This window comes from Cottoperca gobio, chromosome 6 (genome assembly GCF_900634415.1).
Source record: "Cottoperca gobio chromosome 6, fCotGob3.1, whole genome shotgun sequence".
NCBI lineage: Eukaryota > Metazoa > Chordata > Actinopteri > Perciformes > Bovichtidae > Cottoperca > Cottoperca gobio.
In genome coordinates this window covers 18,999,924-19,022,805 of record NC_041360.1, presented here as the reverse complement: position 1 = coordinate 19,022,805, position 22,882 = coordinate 18,999,924, and the positions used below count along the sequence as shown (strand labels likewise).

The window sequence follows — 22,882 nt, the reverse complement described above, 5'->3', positions numbered from 1 at the left end:
GTTGAATCTGGTTATCATGGGGCTATATTTAACTACTTTGTTTGACTGATAGCTAGTGAATTCTCACGGGACACATTTTTATCTGTAGCCATAATACTTTGTCGTAATTTATTTTCTTCATTAACTAACTAATTACCTACTACTACAAGTACAATTTCCACCACTGAGATAATAATAATAATAATAATAATAATAATAATAATAATAATAATAATAATTCTGTAAAAACATGCCAATGAAGTAGGTCTCAGTTAACTTAAGAAATTGCACCTGTGTGGTCTCAGTTTTTTTGGCTTGATTGGGCAGGAGAGGGTTAACAACCAAGTCACACACGCTCATACACACACACACACACACACACACACACATCCAGATAGACAGACATGCAAAAGTCTTGTTTCTCACCACAGACACTTTAGTCACCCAGCAAGCACGACAGAAGACGGTCGACCTCTCAGCCATCTGTTACCACCTCAGGAGAAGAAGTCAAAGTAAGTTTTAGCGTTATTCATGTGTACATGTATCTAACTTAGCTAGTAATAAAATAAGCGAACGCCAGAGTCGATGTTGTCAGTTAGCCGCCATGTATTTTGCTTTTAGACAACTCTTATCTCCTGAACAGCCTTTAATAACAAATTGTCTACAACACTAACCGACAGTTAACTAACATTTGAACGGCAGTTAGCTTAGCTGCGTCCGAAGAACAGTTGAGTTTTCAGTTGACGTTAACGTGAAGCTAACGTTCGTTCTGGTTTTAGATAACCTTCGATAAAGTGTTGAAGTCCCAGATATAAATGGACGTGTTCATCCAACGTTAACTTGTTAAAATGTTACATTTGTTCAATATTTGTCTCAAGTCATACTCTAGTCGTGAGTCAGTATTAAAAAAAACCAATGTATAAAAGCTGGCTGTACAGTAGCGACCTGCCATGGTCACGTCTCAACTTTATATGCAGTTAACAGCTCTTTGCCATCTGTTAACTGTGTAACTCCTGAAACATGTGGTTGATCTTTAAACAATCTCATCACTAAACTTCGGACGTGAAAGCTGATGACCCAAAAATGAAGGACCTCGAGGATTGGCTTTAATTTAATGGGGAGATAGTGAAAAGTCATTATTTTACATATAATTATTCATTATTAGCCCACTTGGGTTAACTGTTCAGTGTGTCCGGATAACTGTCCTCATCACAGGCTTCCGTCTTTTCATGTCTATTTCAACCTCCTTTGACAAAGTGTATTAACATACTATTTGCCAATACAGCGTGATAATTATAATAATCATCAACCCCCTGTTTTGGACGCTTTTTGATGCAGCTCCATTATTGCATTCTTAAGCAAAATTCCTAGTTAGGTACAACTATCTTCTGTGGAGTTAGTTCTCTGCACAATTATTTTACAACAAATCTGTCAGGGAGGGATTTATGGGACACAAACTTATTGTTTTTTTAAGGTGTGTGTGTGTGTGTGTGTGTGTAAGGAGGCTTGACAGGAAAAAGGACTTGAGCTTTACAGAGGCATGTCTTTGGCTAAACTGAAGTTAATTAAGATGCCTATCCACCACATGCAACGCAACATCCAGTTGCAACAGAGCTTTTTTTGTTTACAAGCAATTTCATATCTGAGCAGACACCTACTGAAGTCGGCTAAGCTAAATAAATGCTCAACTCTCAACTGTCTGCTCTTATAGTTTGCTTTTAAGGTTTTGGCCACCATTCCCATTCAACTAGCAAATGTATTTGGCAGCTGTGTGTCAGGTTCACAAACTGTAGTATTATCAGCTCGTATACCCACATGATGCTTCTTAAAAAGCCTCAGAGCAGAGGTGAGTTGTTTGATGCTGTGCAGGACATTGCCCTGTCACACATATCCGTGTGACAGAAACGTATGCCGGCGCATACGAAATATCGGCAATAGGTTGATAGAAATTAAGGGTAAGTTGTGATCGTTTGAAGGACGCAGACGATGCGCCAGACATACGGCGGCCGGCCCTGTCACACAGTTCCATATGGCCGAAACATATGCCGGCGTATATGAAAAGTAGCTCAAAATATGTCAGAGTCCAAGTTTTCCACAGCGGTGTTGTAGCTGACGTATACATAACACATTATTATACGTATGTCAAATGATCACTTACCTATTTAAAACGTATCAGAGCTTCTGGCCAACGGAGCTGGAAAAGTGCCATTTGGTTCACGTCATGCTGATGCTGGAGAACGGCTAGAATGCTGAACGCTAGCTGTTCTGTAGAAACATGTTTAATAAGTTACTCCGTTGTCAGGCATCATCTTAACATCGGGTAGGAATAGGGTATCCACTCGTTATCAATACATTGGCTGTAGGGATTCACCGTCAGCCGACGTAGCCTTTATCTAACGTTCCTCTAACGTAGTCACGTAGGTATTTACGTACTATATTTACGTAGGTAAGTATTCACGTACTGTATTTACGTAGGTAAGTATTCTCGTACGTATTCCATATTCACGTATGTCTAACGTCACGTAACGTCTGCATATCTTATGAAGCACACGTCGGGTACGTCCGGTAATTTTGAACATACTCAAAACATCAGCGTTCACCAACGCACCCCAGCGTAACAGTGAGCTCTTAACGAATACTACTTATACCTTACCTTATATCTACGTAAACCAGCGCATTGCTGATATTTTGTATACGCCATATTTTTGTACATCTTATGCATTTGTTGGGTATTCGTCTGATACATCTTGTATTAGTAAGTGATGCCTATCAATAGGTTAGACATGCGTATCTGTATACGTTCACTTTTCTGATCCGATGAAAAGTTGAACGTATTTGAACTCTGACAAATGTTCGTATGCTCCGGCATACGTTTCTGTCATACGGTGATGTGTGACAGGGCCTTAAGACTAAGAAAGCTATTTTAGGTCATGTTCCCTCTGGTTACGTATCGGCCTTCAGGTGTCATTATTTTTTGTATTTAAAACAAGTGATTCAAAAGATGACTGAAATTATTAATGAAAACCTTTTAAAGACGTAAACAATATTACATCATTACTAGCAGGCCTAGTCCTCACCTCGCAAGCGGCATAACTCTTTCCAGAAATGTATATGTGCTGAAGCTTTTGCATCTTACTAAAAAAAAAGCACATTTTTCAGTTGAGTCACCAAAATGCCACTGAGATAATGAGCTACATCCTGTCTGTAGAGGGACAAACAACATTGTTGCAGATGTTAAAGCCGGTTTCTGGCATGGTATTAAGGATTTAGTACCAGCACGATGGCCTCACAGATGTGTAAATGGGTCAGATATGAATATAAAGGGAGGAGTTGGTAGATGAAGGTTGGCACATCTCCATGCTTTTTGTGTACAACAGGGCTGTAGTTGAATTATACTGGGTCCATTACAGACTTAGTCAATGCCATCTGCCACTAATGCTGCCTTCATTGTCAGCTCTCTACTCCATGCATGTGTAACATTGGATTTTGTATACATGTATGTTACATGTAAGTCAAGCCACATGGAGGGAAATGGGTGCTATAAAGAAGAAATAATGGCTGTATGAGGTCGCAGAGTTATGAAAGCTCAAGTGACTAATTTGCACCTTTCTTAAAGAACATAACATAGTAAGTAACATATTTTCTTCATGTGGTTTTTGCATTATTAAGCCTGAGCGTACTCCTATTTTTCAACCAAACTACATTGTCTTTTGATTTGAGGATTATGAATACTTGCTGTTATACAAGGTTTCTTGGAATAGCCTTTTGGCTCTGCTTTGAATTTCCATTGCAATTTGAATTTTCCTTATTTTCACTTCGGAACAGATTTGTCATTCACTTTCAGGGAGCCCAGTGTGATTGGGTTTGTCTATGTAGCTTCAGTGGAAATAAACCTATAAAATGTCCTCAAAGTTTACAGTATCTGCTCAATGTGTAAACTTGCATGACAGTTCTGACAGAAGATTGTATTTGTGGTTTGGTTTGGCTTTGCTGCTAACCTCAATATGTTCAGTTGGCTGCTTCAGAATAAATTGTGCTGGTCCTATTAGCCTATTTCATTTGTTGTTTGAAAAATATAATAAGTAGCATTGAGGCATTGTTAGGAATTGTTTTCAGATGGACGGTGCTCTGTCAACAAACAATGGTTGTCATAACTAAGCCTTTTTTTAATCCGCATTGCTGCTCACCATCTAGACAAAGACCAGCAATCTCCTTTAAGGATTATCTACTTTGCAGGGCTATCTGCTTTGGGTTTAGCACTGTGTCCAGTTTTGTAAACATGAATTGTGTTGGTATGTAGGCTGTCAAGTACATTTAATAGCCTAGTATCAGTGGTTAGTAATATTAACTTCAGCTGTCTCTCAGAAGTGTATTTATTTGCCTATGTTTGCTTTTGGTTACTCTAAATAACTAAACTAAATACTGTAACTATAACTCTGGTCTTGTGATGATTCCCTGCAGCTCAAACTGTTGAATCCTAACCTTCAGATTTGTATTCGTTCCGCGAGTAATGACTCATGGATCTAATTGGGACGATCATGTTAAACAAATAATTTTGTGAGAAGAAAATATGTTTCCTCAAACACAGTAGTTAGAAAATAAATAAGGAAGTTAACAGTATGGTAAGACCTTTACATGGGTGTTAAATACCGTTTCATATTTATGATAGGCTGTACCTCATTTCCTGTTGTTCGGATGTTCATGTTAAATAGAGATGGCATCTTGGATATTATTGCTTCCCTTTTCACTCGCATGAATCAACAGACACGCCACTAACCAACTGAAGGGGAAGATACAAGTCCAGCAGTTAGATGTGACTGACAGATATCAGCAAAGCAAATATGCTCAACTAAAAAAGTAATTTAACTGGTAATGCATTATATTAGCGTTTTCGTAAGTAAGAAAAAATATCACTTTCTACAGACAGCACTTGCCATAACTTTAAGTGCCTGTGCTTGTCTTTAGTTGAATCTCTAAACAAGAAATCTACCATTACGAAAGAAAATACAATCAATCAAAAGCAAAGCAGTGCAGAAACATGGGACCTAAAAACCCAAAGACCTTAAAAGTATGTTAAGAAGCGGTATCCTTTTTATATTCAGAAATAAAACACAATAAACACCAGGTCATGGGTCTTTGCTTCCAAAAGTAGTATACACTGTTTAAAATAGAACTAAATACACACTATTATAGGCCCAGGCATTGGGAAGAACCTACAGTTTTGATGGAGAAGAGAACAGCTTGTCATGTGATACATGGGGAGTTGTCTCTATAGGATATTTTCAGACTCCTCAAATAACCACAATGGCTGGTTATATTTTCAGTGCGCCCAGTGAAGGAAAAGGTCTGGTTGTGGTAAATATTTTCTTTTGACTTGTGGAGCCCAGGCTGAATCATGTTGCCAGAAAGTTTCATAACGTGTCCCTACTGTGCTGTATTTGTGCTGCTAGCCCCGCCTACAGGTGTTACCTCAAAGGAAAATGTTACTCACAGAAAAGTCACTGAATGCAGTCGTATGTGTTGGCTTGTGCACTCGATGTATACATCTGAATAAACACAAATATAGATGAGTGAGAGGTAAACTGATTGTAAAACGACGCAGATGTCAGTGTAACATGCCCAGACCTAAAATGTCAGACAGTTTTGGTTTTGATTCACAACTTTATTATGTTGTCAGGTTATGTGTTTGTGTCAGCCAGACCTATTAAATATGGCTACATATGGTTTTTTTTTTTTGGCTACTGATTTGGCTCAAAATTGACTTTACTACACTGTGTTTCTAACCAAGCTTGTTACTGCTAGTAAACAAAGTTGTAGATCGGCCTGGTTCCCTTCTGCCTGTGATGACAATAGCATGTCTAACCACATGCTGTCATGGTCTCCACACATCATCATGACTTCACCCCTCTACACTTTGTGGTGGTTTTTCCTCCAATCTGTTCCCTGGGGTGGTACCTCTTGTCGAGAATTAAACTATATTCGTTTTGCTTTTAAAAGCATACTATACTTGTGAAACCCAATATTTTAACACAATGGGCTAATTGTTGTCTTATGAAACTAGAGCAGGTTGAGCTGTTTAAGACTGGAGAAACATGGCTGTTAAAATGAATTAGGCTTGATGTAGTTGTTTTGAAGGTTAAAGCGGTTTAATAAGGAACCCAACTGCAGATTTCTGTCGTTGTTTTGTGGCATGTAGCACTATCTTAAAGCTAGCTAGCTTTGTTTTTTTTATTGTCGTCTTTTCTCCATCTTGTGTCTGTCTACTCTTTTTCACTCTCGCGCCCACACTAGGCTGTGATATTACCCTCTGATGTTTAAATTAACCAATAAATTCTGTTTATTTCTGTCTTTCAGAAGCGCAGCCATGGGGAAAGGATGCATCACAGTCACCAAGTACTTCCTGTTCCTCTTCAACCTCCTTTTCTTTGTAAGTGATGACATTTCTTCATCACTGCTTGCTGGCAGTGCTGCAATAAGTGTAAATGCATAGCGTGCACTGTCAGAAGCATGTCACATGACTTCCACTTTGTCAGCAGCTTTATTTACCTAAGATAGAAAAATAGGTATGCTATACTCGTTCAGCTGAATCAAACACTCATGACGCATTGGGAGCAGTCTGATGCCTTTCAGCCTTCAGCATTAGTTTTTATTTGAGTAAGCGTCCTTATTCAAATAGCATTAGATAGAGACATAGGAAAACGTCGCTGCAACTCTGCCTGGAGCGAGAGACTTTACAGAGTACCTTCAGCACAGCCAGGTCTAAACAACAGCAGATGGTTACTGTTTGTTTCCTCCTCTCTCACACTAAAGTCCAGGAGTTGATAAAAACCCCAGACTCCTAAAACGGACTCTTTGAGGGTGTCCAGACCTTTCCAATGAGACTGCAGCTGTAAACCTGACACAAACCTTTTGATGTGAACACTCAACTCTAATAGGAAGCGTGTGTGGTTGTGTCAGTGTTTGTCCATGTGGACAGATTAGACTAGACTAGAGGAGGCTAGGTGAAGGCAGGAAGTGGTGGGCTAATGATGGCTGCCAGGAGCTCAACAGTCCCTCTAAATGAACAGTGCTTAACCAGGGCTCTAATCACTGTTGTGGGGTTGGGAGGAGCGGGAGCTGGTGAAACAACAGAGCCTCTCATCTATGGATGTTTCCCCTACTGCAGTGTCCCACGATTTCTAAACAAGGGCCATCTTAATTACATAGAAGTTCTGAACTTCATTTCCTCATTACAAGGGTACATAAGGTGAAACTGATCATTTTCTGAGGCTTTCAGACTCCTGTGACTAAAGGCTCCAATCTAGAGGTGATGATTCCTCTCATTTCTGATTATCTTTACCACTTTATCCTTACTTAACACTGTTCAGTTTGCGGTTCTTGAATAGAATATAAGTGACTGGTAGATTTGTGGCTGGCTGGCTGTTAATTGTGAGAAAATCCAACAGAGTGGTTCTCTTGATCCTCTCCACATCCCTTTTCTCTCTGCATGTTGCTTAGAGAGAAAGAGACAAGCAGACAGAGAGGCAGAGTGAAGAGTTAGGATCTGATTAGTTCCAGATGTGACAGACTAAGGAAGCATAAATAAGGCCCTCTGTTTAAGACACACCAGCACAGATTTTGTCTTACTCTCACATGAGATTTTGTGCCTGACTCTTCTCTCTTTCCCCTCCACAGATCTTTGGAGCATTGATCATGGGCTTTGGCCTGTGGGTCCTCTTTGATAACCAGAGCTTCATTGCTGTTCTACGTAAGTGTTGTAACACGCAGTACCGCTGTCTCGTCCTTTAGTGATAACAATCATGTTAGCAAACATTCAGCACTTTTAACCCATGTCCATTCAGCTGGTCTGAGCGTAGTAGAGTTGGAAATAGAGATTGAAGAGTGTGCTTGTCAAATCCTATAACTTCCCGTCTGCTCTGCAGAGCTTATGTAGATTTTATCCCATAGGACTCCTTCCCAGGGAACCACGAAGGGATTTTCGCAACAAACCAAAAATATGACTCACAGATTAAACTTTATGACTTCCTCAGCAATTCAAAGGCTTCCCTGTAGACTCACACTGATAGATACATCTGTGGAGATCCAGGGGAGTAGGTTAGTCAGGGGAGGTGACACATATCAAGTTATCTTATTTCAGTAAATGGCAGCTTTATTTTCTCCTCAGTTTCCACAGAGTTGTACTTTGAACTTGCCGGTTCTCTCCGCTCCCCAGATGGCAGAGGTGCACAGATATAATCTCCCACCCGCACTGATGTTGATAAATCTATTTATAGACACTGCAAGGTGAAAAAGAAACCAAGCCTACGAATGGCGTTCTCCTAAGAGACCAAGTTGTCAGCTTTGTCCTAGACAATAATATGTCTAACTTAAGTTATCTCCTTGTAAGACACTAGAGAAAGTATAATGAAACCCAGTTCAGGCTGAAAAGAACAGGGAACCACGGATGGAAACTCTTTGTTGCCATAAATCTTGTTATAAATGCTTTCAGTGTATTCATCCCAGATGGAGTATTGCCGAGAGCAGCACTGAGGTTTTCTCCCAACTTCAGTCTACAAAGAAGAATTCTTTCAATTTATTATCTGGCAACTTAATATGCGTTGGAAGTGAAATAGTGTTTTTTTCCAATGAAACTGTGATACCCCTTTCCTATAGGAGATGGGCATATGAGGGTCGCAAAGCTACATCTGATGATTAATGTTAACCCATTCAGATCAACCTCAGATGTGGTTAAAACATGTGCACTGTGCAACTCTGAAAGACCTATGAGATTTACTGATCTTTTACTGACAATGTTTGAACAACAGTGAATAACTGAAACCACGAGTCGATTAGATTGAGCAACAACTATTTGATTATTGTTTGATTGGTATATCTTCAAGAAAAAATGCCAAATGTGAGGATGTGCGGCTTTTCCTCTGTTTTGCATCATCGAGTAATTTTAGTTTTGATCGAACAAAACAAATAATCTGAAGACATCATCTTGAGCTCTGGGATATTGTGTGTGACAACTTTCTGACATTTTATAGACCTATCAGTTACTGATTAAACAGGAAAGCAATCAACCGATTAATAAATGGTGAAAATAATCGTAAATTGCGGTTGCGTTTTTAGCTTTAGTTTGCAGTCCATGCTTTGCCGTTTTAAGATGAGCAAGGCTAATCTCTGAGGGCTGAGCAGAACTGGAGAAATCTATATTTAGGCTGGAGGTCCGTGCTGCTTTGACTAATGAGTTGTGAAGAGGCTGAAGTTATGACGAAGACCAACCAGAATTGACCTTGTGTCCTAAAGTAGTCGTACTGAGTCTTCCTCTGACTCATATTTCAGCTCTTGAGGTCACTACTCAAGAAGGAATCCCTCCAAGGTTATTACTTGAGCTGAATTTCCAGGTGTCCAGAATATAAAGGCCTGAACAGTATCTATCATCCTCAGTCCTATTGTTATGATAATCCAGCTGTTCCTCCTGAGATACCAGAGATCCTGCTTCACTAATACCCTGAGGATATCCCTTCCTATGGGAGGCTTGATGACCTTCTCTTCTCTGTGTATTTTTGTTCCATGTAGCCAGAAGGGGTCAACTTCATCTCTTAACTGGGTCCCTGAATTTCTAACTTCACTGGAAATCTCTTACCCCTCTGTAGAGGAAAAAAAGCAAAGGCTGCAGGCAACTCTGTTTATTGACTCTGTGTGTTCCCCTCAGAAGTTGTACCATTGCCTGACCATAAACAGGATCTCTGTTTTTTTAGTTTCCATTCTTTATGAGTTATATTAATAGAAGCCTCTGCAGCTGTCCCAATGACTTCAGGGAGGGGAACTTTGGGAATGTTTTGGCTTCAGGACCCCTATTTCTCAGTTAAAAGGGAATCTTCCCCTCAATGTACACCCCTCTGTATCAATACGTGTTATAAGTTTACCTCATTGACATGATGCCTTGAATTTATCGTTCTTTCACTTGCCAAAACACAGCTTGCCTAATGTTTAAACAAAATTCAGCTTTGGAAAGGAGGTTTGTGAGCAAGAGAGTGCGCCAAAGCACAGTTTGGAAATATGCTGCAGATTAATTCAGAAACTTTCCAAAGTCACGAACAGAGAAAAGAGAACTTGGTTGGAAAATGTTCTTTCTTTGGGCCGCTTAAACTCTAGAAATGAAGGACAAAGCTGATCTACTTATGTTTACATTTTAAATCTGACTTTATTTCAGCTCTATACAAGCTGAAAGTGTGGCTCTGGTCATGTTTACAGAAAGACCTGCAATACCAAACAGTCCCCCCTCCTCCCTCTGAGGCTTTCTTGAAGGGCACCATCATTCTTGTTTTTTTAAATGGAAAGTTCTGTGGAAACCACCTGAGGAACTATTTTAGAATATCTAGCTGCGACCTACATGGAAATGGGCCATAGTAAACAACAGAGCAGCACAGGACACACAACACTTGCTGACTTGAGACAAAGTATATGAAATGACCCCAGAACACAGTTGCAGAGCAGCAGGTTGTAAAGTACAACCTGCTGCTCTGCAACTTTGATAAACCTGACAGAGGGTCTGGCAGGAAACGCTTTTTTGTTTTGTTTTAAAAGACCTAAGAATGTAGGATTAAAAATAGAAACTATGATGTTAAAGTTCGCCTGAATATGTTTCATTGTTACAACCGGGCCACACTGCATGAGCAGCGGGCTACGGCCACCTCGTTGAACCGTTGCGTCTCGCTTGCGTGTGGTGTCCACACAGACAGCGTTTCTGCTGCTGCGGCGCTGCTACTACCAGCCCAGTCTTTCTACATTAAATCTGCATTTCATAATAGCTGGAATGTTTAATTTAATTCTAAATTACATTTATATTCATTTAGACAGAAAAAGGTTATGACGCGTGCCCTCATTTGTAAATACTTAGAATCCAAAAAGCTGGTACTCTATTTATGGAGCTGTGCAAGTCACTGCATTTTCAACAATATTGTCCTGCAAATATTTCAGAATAATAGCCTTGTGTTAACGAACGAAAGGATTGGATGCATTGACTTAACATGCCAAGAATATTAGAAAAAGGGAATTCAATTAAAACGTAAAAGTGGTCACAGCAGAGACTCATTTTGAGGTTGCATTAGTGTTGCATGACGTTTCCTCTAACTCCAGGGTGTGTGTTTTTACTGGAACAAGTGTTCGTTTAATCACGGGGCTGCAGGGAAACTACACACAAACATCTTTCTTAATTATAGTTCCACTGTTAATAACCATAGCAAACTGGCTTATGATCTACATGGGAAAATATATTTTGAAGTTCCACTAACTAAATCTCTATTACGTTGATTTAATGTGCCACAAGTGCAGTGAAACAGTTCTGCTCCACACTCAGACTAACAACTGTAAAGGAAGTCATGCCGTAGTATCTAGCAGAAGAGATGATGGCCCTCTATCATGCAGTCCCAATTCAGCAACTGAACTGGTAACGCACGTCACTGCTTCCTCTATTTTCATCTCTCCTCTAGATATTGATGTGTTTTGCGACTAACCAGATACTCTGAAGTCTTTTGCACGCTTTGGTTTGGCAACACTTGTGTTCAGTGTATTTCAATGGTCTCACTCAATCTCCCGACAGTCACTGAGGCTTCTGCTTAAACCATTTCATGCGTCTTTCCAAATTGTTCAGGTAATTTCCTGTGAACATCTGTTACTTTTGCAGACACCAGTTGTGCGTGTGTGCGTGCGTGTGTGTTTGCCCGTGTGTTTGAGAGAGAGAGATTGAAATAACATGCTTCAACAGAGAGCTGGATATAGAACATACACTATGCTTGTCTGCCTCCCTTTAAATGCTACCCTGTAGCCACATAAACACTCTGCATATGTTGACCAACGTACTTTTAGCTTTCAATTATTCTCAAACCGCCGCAACATGTGTTTCTCTGGTGACCCATGTAGAGTCAGCAATGTACATGCATGTAATGACGTCTTTGTGCTAGCGTGTGTATTTTGTCTTTATTGCAAATAAGTAATAATATTAATTTAATGTCTCAGTACACTACACCATCTATGTACAAAATATGCATGCTAACCATTTATAATATAGAAATGATAATTTCCTAGAGTCCAGGATGATGTCCTTAGATGTCTTGTTTTTGTCCGACCAACAGTCCAAAACCCAAAGATGTTCAGTTTACAGTCGTATGAAACGGAGAAAAGCCGCAAGTCTGTAATTAGAGGAGGGTTAAAGCTTTTGCTTAAAGAATTATTGCTCCATTATCAACAAAGTTGTCAATTCATTTTCTGTTGACTGATTAATCAACACATCGTTTTTGTATAGTACTTGGCGGCAGAACGTTTTAAATGCATATAATTGCGTATCATTTACGGGTTCAATTGCAGCCGTCAAAAATGTCATAACTACATAAAACTTCAAATATGTATCGACTAACATGTATATGGGAATGAGCTGTTATAGGCAACACATTTAAAGTTAAGTTAAAGCCTTTTATTGTCATTATACAAAAAGTACGAGATTCAGAGTGCAACAGAAAATACAAACACAACATTAAAAACACGACAGGACAACATAAGCAGTCATACAGAGGGAATAAATAGTTAAAAATATTGATAAAAAATTGATTATACTTTTAAAAAGTGCATTCAGAGTGTGCATGTGTGTGAAGATGGTTATGGTTATTGCATTAGGTGTGCTGGTTAAGCAGCCTGACGGCCCAGGGGTGGAAACTGTTTTTTAGTCTGTTTGTCTGTGATTTGAAGCTCCTGTATCTTCTCCCAGAAGGCAGGAGGGAGACCAGTCTGTGACCTGGGTGAGAGCTGTCCTTTATTATTGTGTTTGCTCTGCTGAGGCAGCGGGAGGTGGAGATGTGTTCCAGAGAGGGCAGGGGGCAGCCAACGGTTTTCTCTGCCATCCTAATCACTCTCTGCAGGGACTTTCTTGTCCGCAGCTGAACATCCAGCATACCACACAGAGATGGAGTATGTCAGCACGCTCATACGCTTAGATTCACCTATAGACTATGTGGTATGAAAGGATAAATAGGTTTTCAGTCTTGATTTAAGAATAGCATTCGTCTCTACGTCTGTACTTGAGTAGTGGTTGATTCTAAAGAATTGGGGCATGGTAGGAAAATGCTCTCAGGCCCTACAGATGCACGTTCATCTTTGGAAGAAGCTTTCATCCTGTGATAATGAGTGTACATGACGGAATATAAAGACTGAGGATGTCTGCAAAGTAACGTGCTGCTCAATAATGAAGCAACTTGGATGTCTGTGTGGACAAATGTTGGCTCAGTGTATTTACAGTTAAGTTTTACACCGTACCGTTGTACTTTGAAAGACACATTTGGATTTACAGGTCCAATTAATATTCATTGTGCACCTGTCCTAGTGTATACTGTGTAAGATGATTGCTCCGTGAAGCAGCAGCAGCAGCAGCAAATGTGATGATAAGAGAAGCCATGAAGCAACATTGCATTATATTCATTGAGCAGTGGTGGAGGAGCTGCTGCGTCTCTCAACTTCTTCACCAAATAAATGGGAGTGAGTTATCTGATGGCTCTGGCTGGCTTTCTTGGAACTGGAATCTTTGGGAGTTGGAGCCATTTCACAGAGCTCAAATTCAGGCTTCATCTGCAGACCGAGCTCTGACTCTCTGGAGCTCCTCCAGCCCAGATAACACACAGCCACATAATGGCTACAGTTTATCTCCGCTCCAACCTTCCAATCTTCCATTACAGTCCCTGCCCCCTCCTCCTCCTGGAGCCCTCCCGCTCTACATACCAAAGAGGGAAATCAATTAATCTCGCCACACATTGGTCCAACTCTCTCTGGTGGCCTATTAAAATAATCTTTTGTGGGGGAAAAAACTGAGCAACAGAATGCTCTGAATTCAGAGAAATGGAGGGTTTGCACATTGCTGTAACCATCTGTATCAAAATAGTTTTACATGTGAACAAGGCCTTCCTCTGAGCTACAATTGTTTGCAGGCACACACACTGGGTAAAGTATTAGAACAAGAACAGAGATCTGCTTCATGGAAAATGATATGTCCGTGCATTTTGTGTGCTAACTGGTTGTGTTTTCTGTGTTTAACTACAAACTGTTGCAATAAAACTATTGCAGCAGGTGTTTAGTTTGTAGCACCCACATAGGTTTCAGTGGTTTTGTGTAAGTTTAACTCTTCCTCCTGTGTGTTTCTCTCTGTTCACATCTGGGGTTTTTTCAGAGGAATCATCAGACACGGTGAAAGTGGCCTCCTACATCCTCATCGGAGTGGGTTCCTTGTCAATGGCCATGGGCTTCTTCGGCTGCATAGGAGCCATCTACGAAATCCGTTGTCTGCTGGGACTGGTGAGGAAAGCTCCAATTCATTACCACACAGGAAACTAAATATTATGTTGTATGACAGAGAAAATAAATAGGTTTAAATCTTAGTAGAGTGGCGTTCTGGTGATCTAGGGCGTTAATGTGCCGATCATGAACTCCAACGTCCATAATTAGAGTCAACCACAGAATTATTTTATATCAACAGGGCCATAGAACTATATATTATTGTATATATTGTACAGTATTTATAGTTACTGTACACTTATGATCTACATGAAAACGTTAACCTAAATGCACCTGCTTGAGATCTCAAGCCTGGCTAAGAACACATGAGAGATTCCTGCTGACAGTAAAGCCTTTTCACACTTGTGCTTATGTGTGTGTTGGGACCTCACAGCATGTGTGGATCTACAGAGGGGAGGGGGTGACAGGGATAAAGCCAGTGAGATGTAGGGGGGACAACAACAGTGGGGATGGGTGCATAACCTCTTCAGCTAAACCTGCTAGGGGTTAACTGAAGAACTGCTGTGACCTACTTCTCCAAGTGATAGTGACCAGCTGGCAGAGGACCCCCCATTTTACACACGCACGCACGCACACACGCACACACACACACACACCACCATTACACTCTGGGAGGACATGCATGAGGCTGTTGAAGGATCTTTAATGGCTTACATTATTTTTGCTGAAGGCTTTAGAGATTAGAGACTCTAAACTAGATTAACAGCCATTTAAAATGGAAGGTATCTCCCCAAGAGTTTTCTTTTCTGCTCGTTTTGTTATATAATGTAAAATTATTGAAACATTCAAAAACTGGTTTGTTTTGTCCTCATTGGCCGGGAAACAAAATGTGTGAACACAACATTGACATATCATCACATTTGAAGTCGATATGATGAACTTTTCTGGCCACCTGATGAAGACCAAGATTTACTCTGTGTGTACTGGGGGGGGGGGGGGTTTTAGAGCTTTTTCTATAAAAACGATGCCTGCTGTGGCCCAACACGATGAGAGCAGTGAGAGAGAACCAAGCGGTAAGGTTGCAGGCTGGACAGATAAACAAAGAGCTGAAACATCTATAAAGTTCTGCGGAGCTGCACATTGTGGGGGCTAATTCTCTGTAGGTTAATTACTACATGCAACCCCTTTCTCAGTTTAAAATGTTATCAAATTGACATTTCACACAGTCGATTATAGCCGCTTGTTTTACTTTATTGAATTTTTCATAACTTGTAATTGGAGCTTATTGATTTCCTGCTGTATTGTCAGTGTTTTAAAAGTTGTGGTTCCCTTTATTCCCCACAGTACTTCACCTGCCTCCTGCTCATCCTCATCGCCCAGGTCACCGCTGGAGTTCTCATTTACTTCCAAAGAGATACGGTAAGACTGTAGCTTTAATGTACCTTATCGATCTACTTTACTCCCTTCCCCTATTCTCAATTTCACATCTCATTTTTCCTCCTGTCTTTACAGTATTTATTTTTAGTCTTCTTCATTATTCCCCAATCTTATTTTAGTTTGCCCTTTAACCCCTACTTCTCATGCGCTCTCCCTCCCACCACCCTTCCTAACACAGCTGTGACTGGCTGTGTTGGGGAGCCCCCCTGCATCCTGTGATGAAACAGTTTCTTATCTTAACGAATGGAAAGTGACTTGGTGTCGGTTTGTACGTTGGATGTGGGTAAAAAGTGAGATGAAGCAGGTGGACTGAAGGAGATGTGTGACAACTAGAGGAATAATCAAGCAGGCTTTTGCACTGAATATTGTTTCCATTGACGTCTTTCTTGGTTCCCCTGCTGGGTTTTTTTGTTTCTTGTGTTAGAAAGAGAAGATAAACAAATTGATGGTGAATGAGTGTTGCTGAAGCAGCTGTCATATGCTGACATATTAAATTGTTATGTCTAACACTGCCTCATATAAAACTGTAATTATCACCCCAGGCCAGAAACCACTTCCAACTGAAGTCTTTGATGAAACAGTGCCCCCTACAGGCGAGATCACCAACTCACCAGAGTTGATGGAATATGTTTCAGTCTTTGCTTTGAGTTGTCAGGACACTCAACACACTTTTTAACAACAACTCTCCTCCTGGGTTTTTCCTTTAAAACCTATTTTATTGAAAGAGGAGTCAAATCTATAATAGTCCCAGCCTAAATAATAGCGCCAGTGTGTTTGCATTGTGCATGTGAAGGGAGTGTTGCTTTTGAACACACCAACCTCTCAGACCGGTTTCACGCTCTGAACTTGGCCGCTGCCTCGCAGAACATAAAGAACCTGTCCTTTGATAAACCTCACACCTATAGGACTCAGGCTAGGCGGAGGTTGTTGTCACCCTTTCAGCTGTTAGACCTCTATCATGTACATGTGTTTACACTTGTGTGTATCTCTGAGAGCACGTGTGTGTCTGCAGCCTTTAGACGCTCCCTGTGTTTAAGGCTTACCACAGGGCAGGGTGGTGCCATTTCCCAGAATAGGGAAAGGCTCTCACTCATCATCTCCTGTAGAGCGCTGAAGATGCATCGCTGCCACCCCTCTGTGGTCTTACTCACATAAACACAGAGTGGTGCTGCGCCTTCTAAGCTGTGCAATGTTTCAGCCCAACATGGGACTTCACAGGGCAATACCACCCGACGTGTAGCCCTAAGAAACATTAAGTTCAGATGTTGCTTGTACATCGTAGAAAAAGATTTAGTATGGGTGTGTTTGTTTTCTTTTCTTCAACACTGTCTCTCTATCCTGCATGAAAAGATTGATTTCTACATCTGTGGACAATCTGTTTACTCTTTTTTAGCGTTCATACAAGCATGCACACGCATACATACTATTCATGTACAGATATCTATAGTATGTGTATCAACTAAGAACAAGTAATCAATATTGGTGTGACGCATGAGCCTTGTTTATATTTATTCTCCTCTCATTTTCAGTTGAAATATGAGATGTCCAACATCATAAATGGCATGATAATCAACTACACTGGCCAGAACAGGACCACAGAGCACACCTGGGACTACGTTCAGAGGACGGTGAGTTAACTCTTCCACCTGCTTTGTACAAGACTAAACTAGGAATAAACTAAATGCACCTTTACAAGTTTGTTGTAATAACATGTCGGTATATATTTTACCTTCACCTTGTTTATTTTAACATTCATTTCCATCTCTCCTCTCTTTTGTGTGCGTTTTCAATCCATCTGTTTTATCTCTTAATCTTTTCACTCTCATCCTTCCTCTCTTTCATGTCACCAGATGAAGTGCTGTGGATGGACTGGTCCAGGCAACTGGTCTGAGAACATTTGGATTAAGAACAGCTCCCAGAACCTCTACCCATGTTCCTGTCGCAACCAGTCCCTGCCTGGCACGGAAATCAAGGACATAGGCATGTGTGACCACCTGTCCTCGGAGACACCCGTCTATGAAACGGTAAATAACACTTAGATCTGCAATGCTGTTTCTGCACCTAAGGTTGAAAACCATTTTTGAATTTCACTGATTAAGCCAACAGCTGTTTACCAAATGTTCCCATCTCACGGCAAACATTACTCTAACAGTATTTGTGAATATGTTTTTATAATAGAGGAGCACAACTCTGCGGTTGGTTGTAAAATCCTCTCGGTTCATACTTTTTGTGGTCACTCACTCCTGCACCATGTGAAACTGCTGTGTAGAGCAGCTGCAACTCCGGCCTGCCGTCTGCCTCACTGTGCTCAAACTACTTTTTCTTAGAAGGGAATTTTCACATTAATGCAGAGTTTTACTCTGTTGCTGTGTTTTAATGTTGGTTGATGATCAGCCATGATTCAGTCACGACACAGACGTGTTGGATATAACTTAGTTCAGCTGTTTGTTGCTTTCATTCACAATATCTGTAGGTGATACCACAAAGGCAAATATAACATTAATTCTAATGTATTTACATCTTTTGCTAGCTTAAACTTTCCCATTGGGTTTGCTACCCAGGCCCATAGGAGTTTATATAAATGGTAACTGTCTAAACCCAGGTCGGTGTTTCGTCAGCTCGGTGCACAATGCTTACAGCACCTGCCTTGTTCTGACAGACCATACACCTTTACTCATTGCATAAGTTGGTGTTGTGTAACTCCGGCTGCCGGCTCCGTGTGGCACTGTGGTCGTACTTTATCAACACAGTGGATACCGACAGCTGAGGCGTGTTGTTTGTGCTGTGGGATTTGTTCAAACACCAGGAAAGCTTTACTGTTCTTTTGTTTGGTCTGCGTGTTTCAGAAACTTTTCTCTAGTCTCTCTCTCTATCCACTTTTCCTCCGCTCGGCTAAGCCGTGTTATTCTTCCCCTCACTGACTCAGTCCAAAGACAACAGTTGTGTTTTGTTCAGTTCTGTTCATGTCCGGCTGGGATCACGTAGCCATTCATCTCTCCTCTGCACATTTGCCTGCAACCCCCCTCTTTCCATGTCTTTCTTGACCCCTCTCTCTCCCTCCCTCTCTTTCTCTCCTCTAGGGCTGTGTAACCAGCGTGGAGAAATGGCTCCTTGACAACTGTGGAGTTATTCTGGGAATCTGTGTTGGTGTGGCAGTCATAGAGGTATCCATCTTTCCCCCAGACTGACCTTAAAGAATGAGTTCTGATTTATGTTTTAATACAAATACACACATGCCATATGAACTGTATTAGTAAATTGTGGTCACTATAATTATTTGATCCCTCCCTGACGCAACTCCATCGAGAAAGATGGGGGAATAAATCATACAAATAAAAAAATTCTTAGTTCAACCAAAGCTAATATGAGTCAAAGGAAGAGTTTAACATTTTTGGAAATGCAAGAGTTACAGTAGTTGAAAAGATTCTCATGCTCACGTCTTTCTTGTATATATGAAGCTGCAGCCAGGGAAACTGCACCAACTCTTCTAAAGTTGGTCATTTACATTAAAAGGTGGAATAGTTGGTGTCAATGAAATTAATATATGAAAGCAAAATGCGACAAAGTACAATTAAAACAAACTTAGCAAATAAATGATTGTGTACATGAAGCATGAGACTTAACATCCCCTGAAGCTTCCACTCTGAAGAGACAAAAACCTCAAATCTGTGTGAAACAATGAGGAGAGTTGACCTTCCTCAATTTAATACATGAAACCAACATAAGTGCATGCTATAATTACACCATGGTTTCATGAGGTTCGACTGGTGTTACGTCATCTTGTCGTTCTCTCTTCTCCTGCAGTGGTTTGATGGCACCTGTCTGGGGATTTAGCTCCACCTACTGTTAGTCTCGATAAACCAACTCCTAACATGTATAACAGTAGTGGAAGGAAACGCACAATAATTCACATTTTCTTCCTCTGATTTTCTGTAAATTTGGTTAAATGCAGTCCTAGATTTGGGTGGTAAACTGGCTGTTGTAAATGTGGTTACATTCTTTGGCTTTGACATGTTTGATTGAGTACTCCATCTGTCAGTTTTAACTCTGATAACTAAGTTGATAACTCCATTTCCTCCAGCTCCTTGGGATGATCCTCTCCATGTGTCTGTGCAAGAGTGTCGTCCAGGAGGATTATACCAAAGTACCGAAGTACTGAGCTGAAGACAGAGCCAGCGTCACACCACACACAGATGGATGGACTCTTTTCCCCTCTCTCTCTATCTCTCTCCTTGTCTTACATTCTGATGAACACACACACACATTTAGACAGCTGTCTCCACCATTTGAGCTTCTCCTGCCTTGACAGCTGTTCAAATTTCTCACGCCCCATACGTCCCACAAACACACACACACACACACACACACACACACACACACACCTCTCAATCAAGCTTTGACACACTTGTTGGACATAAGTCCACAAGTTACCATTGTTGTCTTATCATTTTGTATTTTTTAAGGAGACATTATTGATGTTTCGGTGGAAGTCTTGAGAATTTTGCAGGTTTGAAACTATGCAAACGTTCATTTATGTGTCGTTTTGTTTTCCTTGGCTGACCTCAATGAAACGCTTTACATAGTTGGTAGAGAGCACTTTAGTGACATTTGGTGAGCAGAGAGCCAGAGCATCGTCTGGCTCTCGGGCATGGAGATGAGAGGGAGACGGGAGGGTGTGGGTGGGTGCGTGGTCGACGCTCTCAAGGATTATTACCACTTTGTGATCCTGCAGCTGGTATTTTTAGTGCAGAGGGAGGAGGACAGGCCAAGGGCTGTGCCAGGGCAGGGCTGCTGTGGTGGAGATTTTAGTTTTTCTCATCAGTTTCATGTGCCCGGTAGGCCTGATATTAACCTCCGTTTACACCAACCGCTACCGCCTCCCTCCTGCTATCCATCATCTGTTAGCGTCTCGAAATCACGTCTCTGTCCTCCTCTCCGTTGTGTCTGACTGGTAACCAGTAGCTTTCCAAAATGCTTAGTTTTGCATGAAGTAAGTGTGTGTATGATGTGTTGAGTGAGTATATTATTACTTATTTTATATATTCTTGTGTGATCTCTGTTTTGTTTTTTTACAACTGTATATATGACTGGTGAGGGATTATGGCACTTCAGTGCTTGGTCAGCGTTTTATATGGGAAAGCTGTCACCCACATGCTCTTGTTTTAAGAGTCCTATTGTTCTTGGTTTCCTCTCTATTGTTTATGATGTACAGAGTGTGGCTCCCACAGCAGCTCGTCAGCACTATTTTGGTCTGAATCCCTGACAGTGAATCTGTCTTCACTCTTGAAGCTATACTTTTATTTCCTTAGCATAGCATGAGTTTGTGAACAGACAACCAGTCATATCCCCTACCTTAAACATCCTTATTTAAGCTCCTCACACTTGCCATGAACACGGCAGCTGTGCGACCACAACTTATTCTCCCTTCTCTGTATGATCGTTTGTAGTCATTTGGCCTAATTTTTTGATTATCGGTAACAAGAGCAAAGAAAAAATGTTCATCAACTCATGCTGTCTTTGTTGAAAAAAGATGTTGCTTTGAGTTTCCTCATCCCACTTCTCGTTATCTCAGTTCATCCACTTCATTTTAAACCCACTATTATTGCCGAATTTATGGTTAATTTAGTGGATAGATTGCACTTTTATTCAGTTATTTCCAATCATGTTCATCCTGCAATGACACAAGAGGGTAGGAAGTGTCCATTTAAAAAGAAGGAAAGAATAAACATTTGTGTCTGTCACAATTGCAGTCGGCCTCTATTTTATGACCTGCCAAATTGAAACATTTAATTTATCTTGATGAGAAATGAAGGCTTTTCGTGTGTGTTTGAGATATTTTTACACTTTTGCAAAAAAATGAATTGTTTTGTTTAGTAGAATAAATACAGTATGCCATGTTGAAAACAAATGTTTCTTTTTATTATTTAGAATTACTAATAAATCTGAACCCACTAGAATCCATTGAACATTTCTTTCATTTCATTTCATTGTGCTAATAGAACTTAACTGATATTTCATCACACGGTTTCCCTTTGGTCAGCTGTCAGGTGTTGTACATAAAGCAACCAGAAGATGGCGGTATATATTCAACAGACAGACGGATGCATTTGGACAAGATGAGCCAAATTAGTATGTTATGGCGTTCAAGTGTAAAAAAGATTCTTCATCAATGGATTAATTATGTTTTAAAACTCTGATTTGTAGAAGCTGCAGGTTTAATTATGAGCGTCATGCCGATTCTAAAGAAATGACTTATTTCACTATCTTCCCACTTCTACACCTCCTCAGCGAATTCATTTCTTTTTTTGCATTATTTCCCAATTTAATCTTTGTATTTTCTTGTAAATTTAGTTTCACTACCCTGGGGCTGCACAGAACAAAGAGCTCCACATCCATTCATTTCTCTACAATAACAGGATTTTTACTAAAAGAGCTCCTCCCGTAAGATGTGAGTGCAATGACTCTTATCAAGGAAAGCCTCATGATGTCATGTCATACCAGAAGCTAATGCCTCCGCTGATTTACGAGCACGGCTTTTTAAGCAAAAATAACAGAATCATGGCACCAACCTGGCTGCTCCAGTCCACAGTATAATGAGTACAGTGTACATCATCAACTTCTCATTAAAAAATATAATATTGGATAACAAATGTCGGCTACATAAAGGAAGAAATAAACCGAATCCACAAACTGGATTATAGCTCCAGAAATGTTTTTGGACTAAAGAAAGTCTCTTGTTGAGGCTAATCGACAACATGATAAAAGGACACCGTTTATATAGACACCAAACTGATTACATCCTGTTGATGAAAGTCATGTCATAGTTTAATGTTACCATAGTTACAATATGACCCTCTACACGTATTATCAAAAAATATGAAATGGCTGCAAATAGGTCACGGAAAACTATTTTGGGATTACTGGGAGGTAAAAATGTCAATTATTTGCATGTTCCACCTCATAGAAAATTTGGATTTGATGCTTATTTATGTTTCCTAACATTTTAAAATGAACACATTTGGATTGAGGATTGTTGGTAGAACAATACAAGCAATGTGAAGGTGTCACCTTGGGCTCTGGGAAGCTGAGGGTTGTTTTATTACCACTTTGCATGGATTATAGAGCTGCAACAATAAGTCCTTCGACAAAAAATGCATTGTCAGTTTTATTTATAATACATAAGATATCTTTGTATGCAAGCTGT

General features: G+C 40.4%; 1 protein-coding gene across 1 annotated transcript; it reads left to right on the top strand.

Annotated features, from left to right (window-relative positions):
* Positions 1 to 338: 338 nt before the first annotated feature.
* On the top strand, positions 339 to 21,635 carry cd82b (CD82 molecule b). The gene is made up of 9 exons (XM_029434874.1): positions 339 to 491; positions 6,334 to 6,406; positions 7,654 to 7,726; positions 14,177 to 14,301; positions 15,586 to 15,660; positions 17,208 to 17,306; positions 17,529 to 17,702; positions 18,759 to 18,842; positions 19,760 to 21,635. The coding sequence occupies exons 2-9, from the start codon at positions 6,344 to 6,346 to the stop codon at positions 19,835 to 19,837; spliced, it is 771 nt and encodes a 256-aa protein (XP_029290734.1). The 5' UTR covers positions 339 to 491; positions 6,334 to 6,343; the 3' UTR covers positions 19,838 to 21,635.
* Positions 21,636 to 22,882: the final 1,247 nt, after the last annotated feature.

Coding starts and splice junctions, on each gene's coding strand:
- cd82b (XM_029434874.1), top strand. CDS start 6,344: ATGGGGAAAGGATGCATCACAGTCACCAAGTACTTCCTGTTCCTCTTC. Junction 15,661..17,207: donor TTTACTTCCAAAGAGATACG/GTAAGACTGTAG, acceptor TCTCATTTTCAG/TTGAAATATGAGATGTCCAA. Junction 17,703..18,758: donor AGACACCCGTCTATGAAACG/GTAAATAACACT, acceptor TCTCTCCTCTAG/GGCTGTGTAACCAGCGTGGA.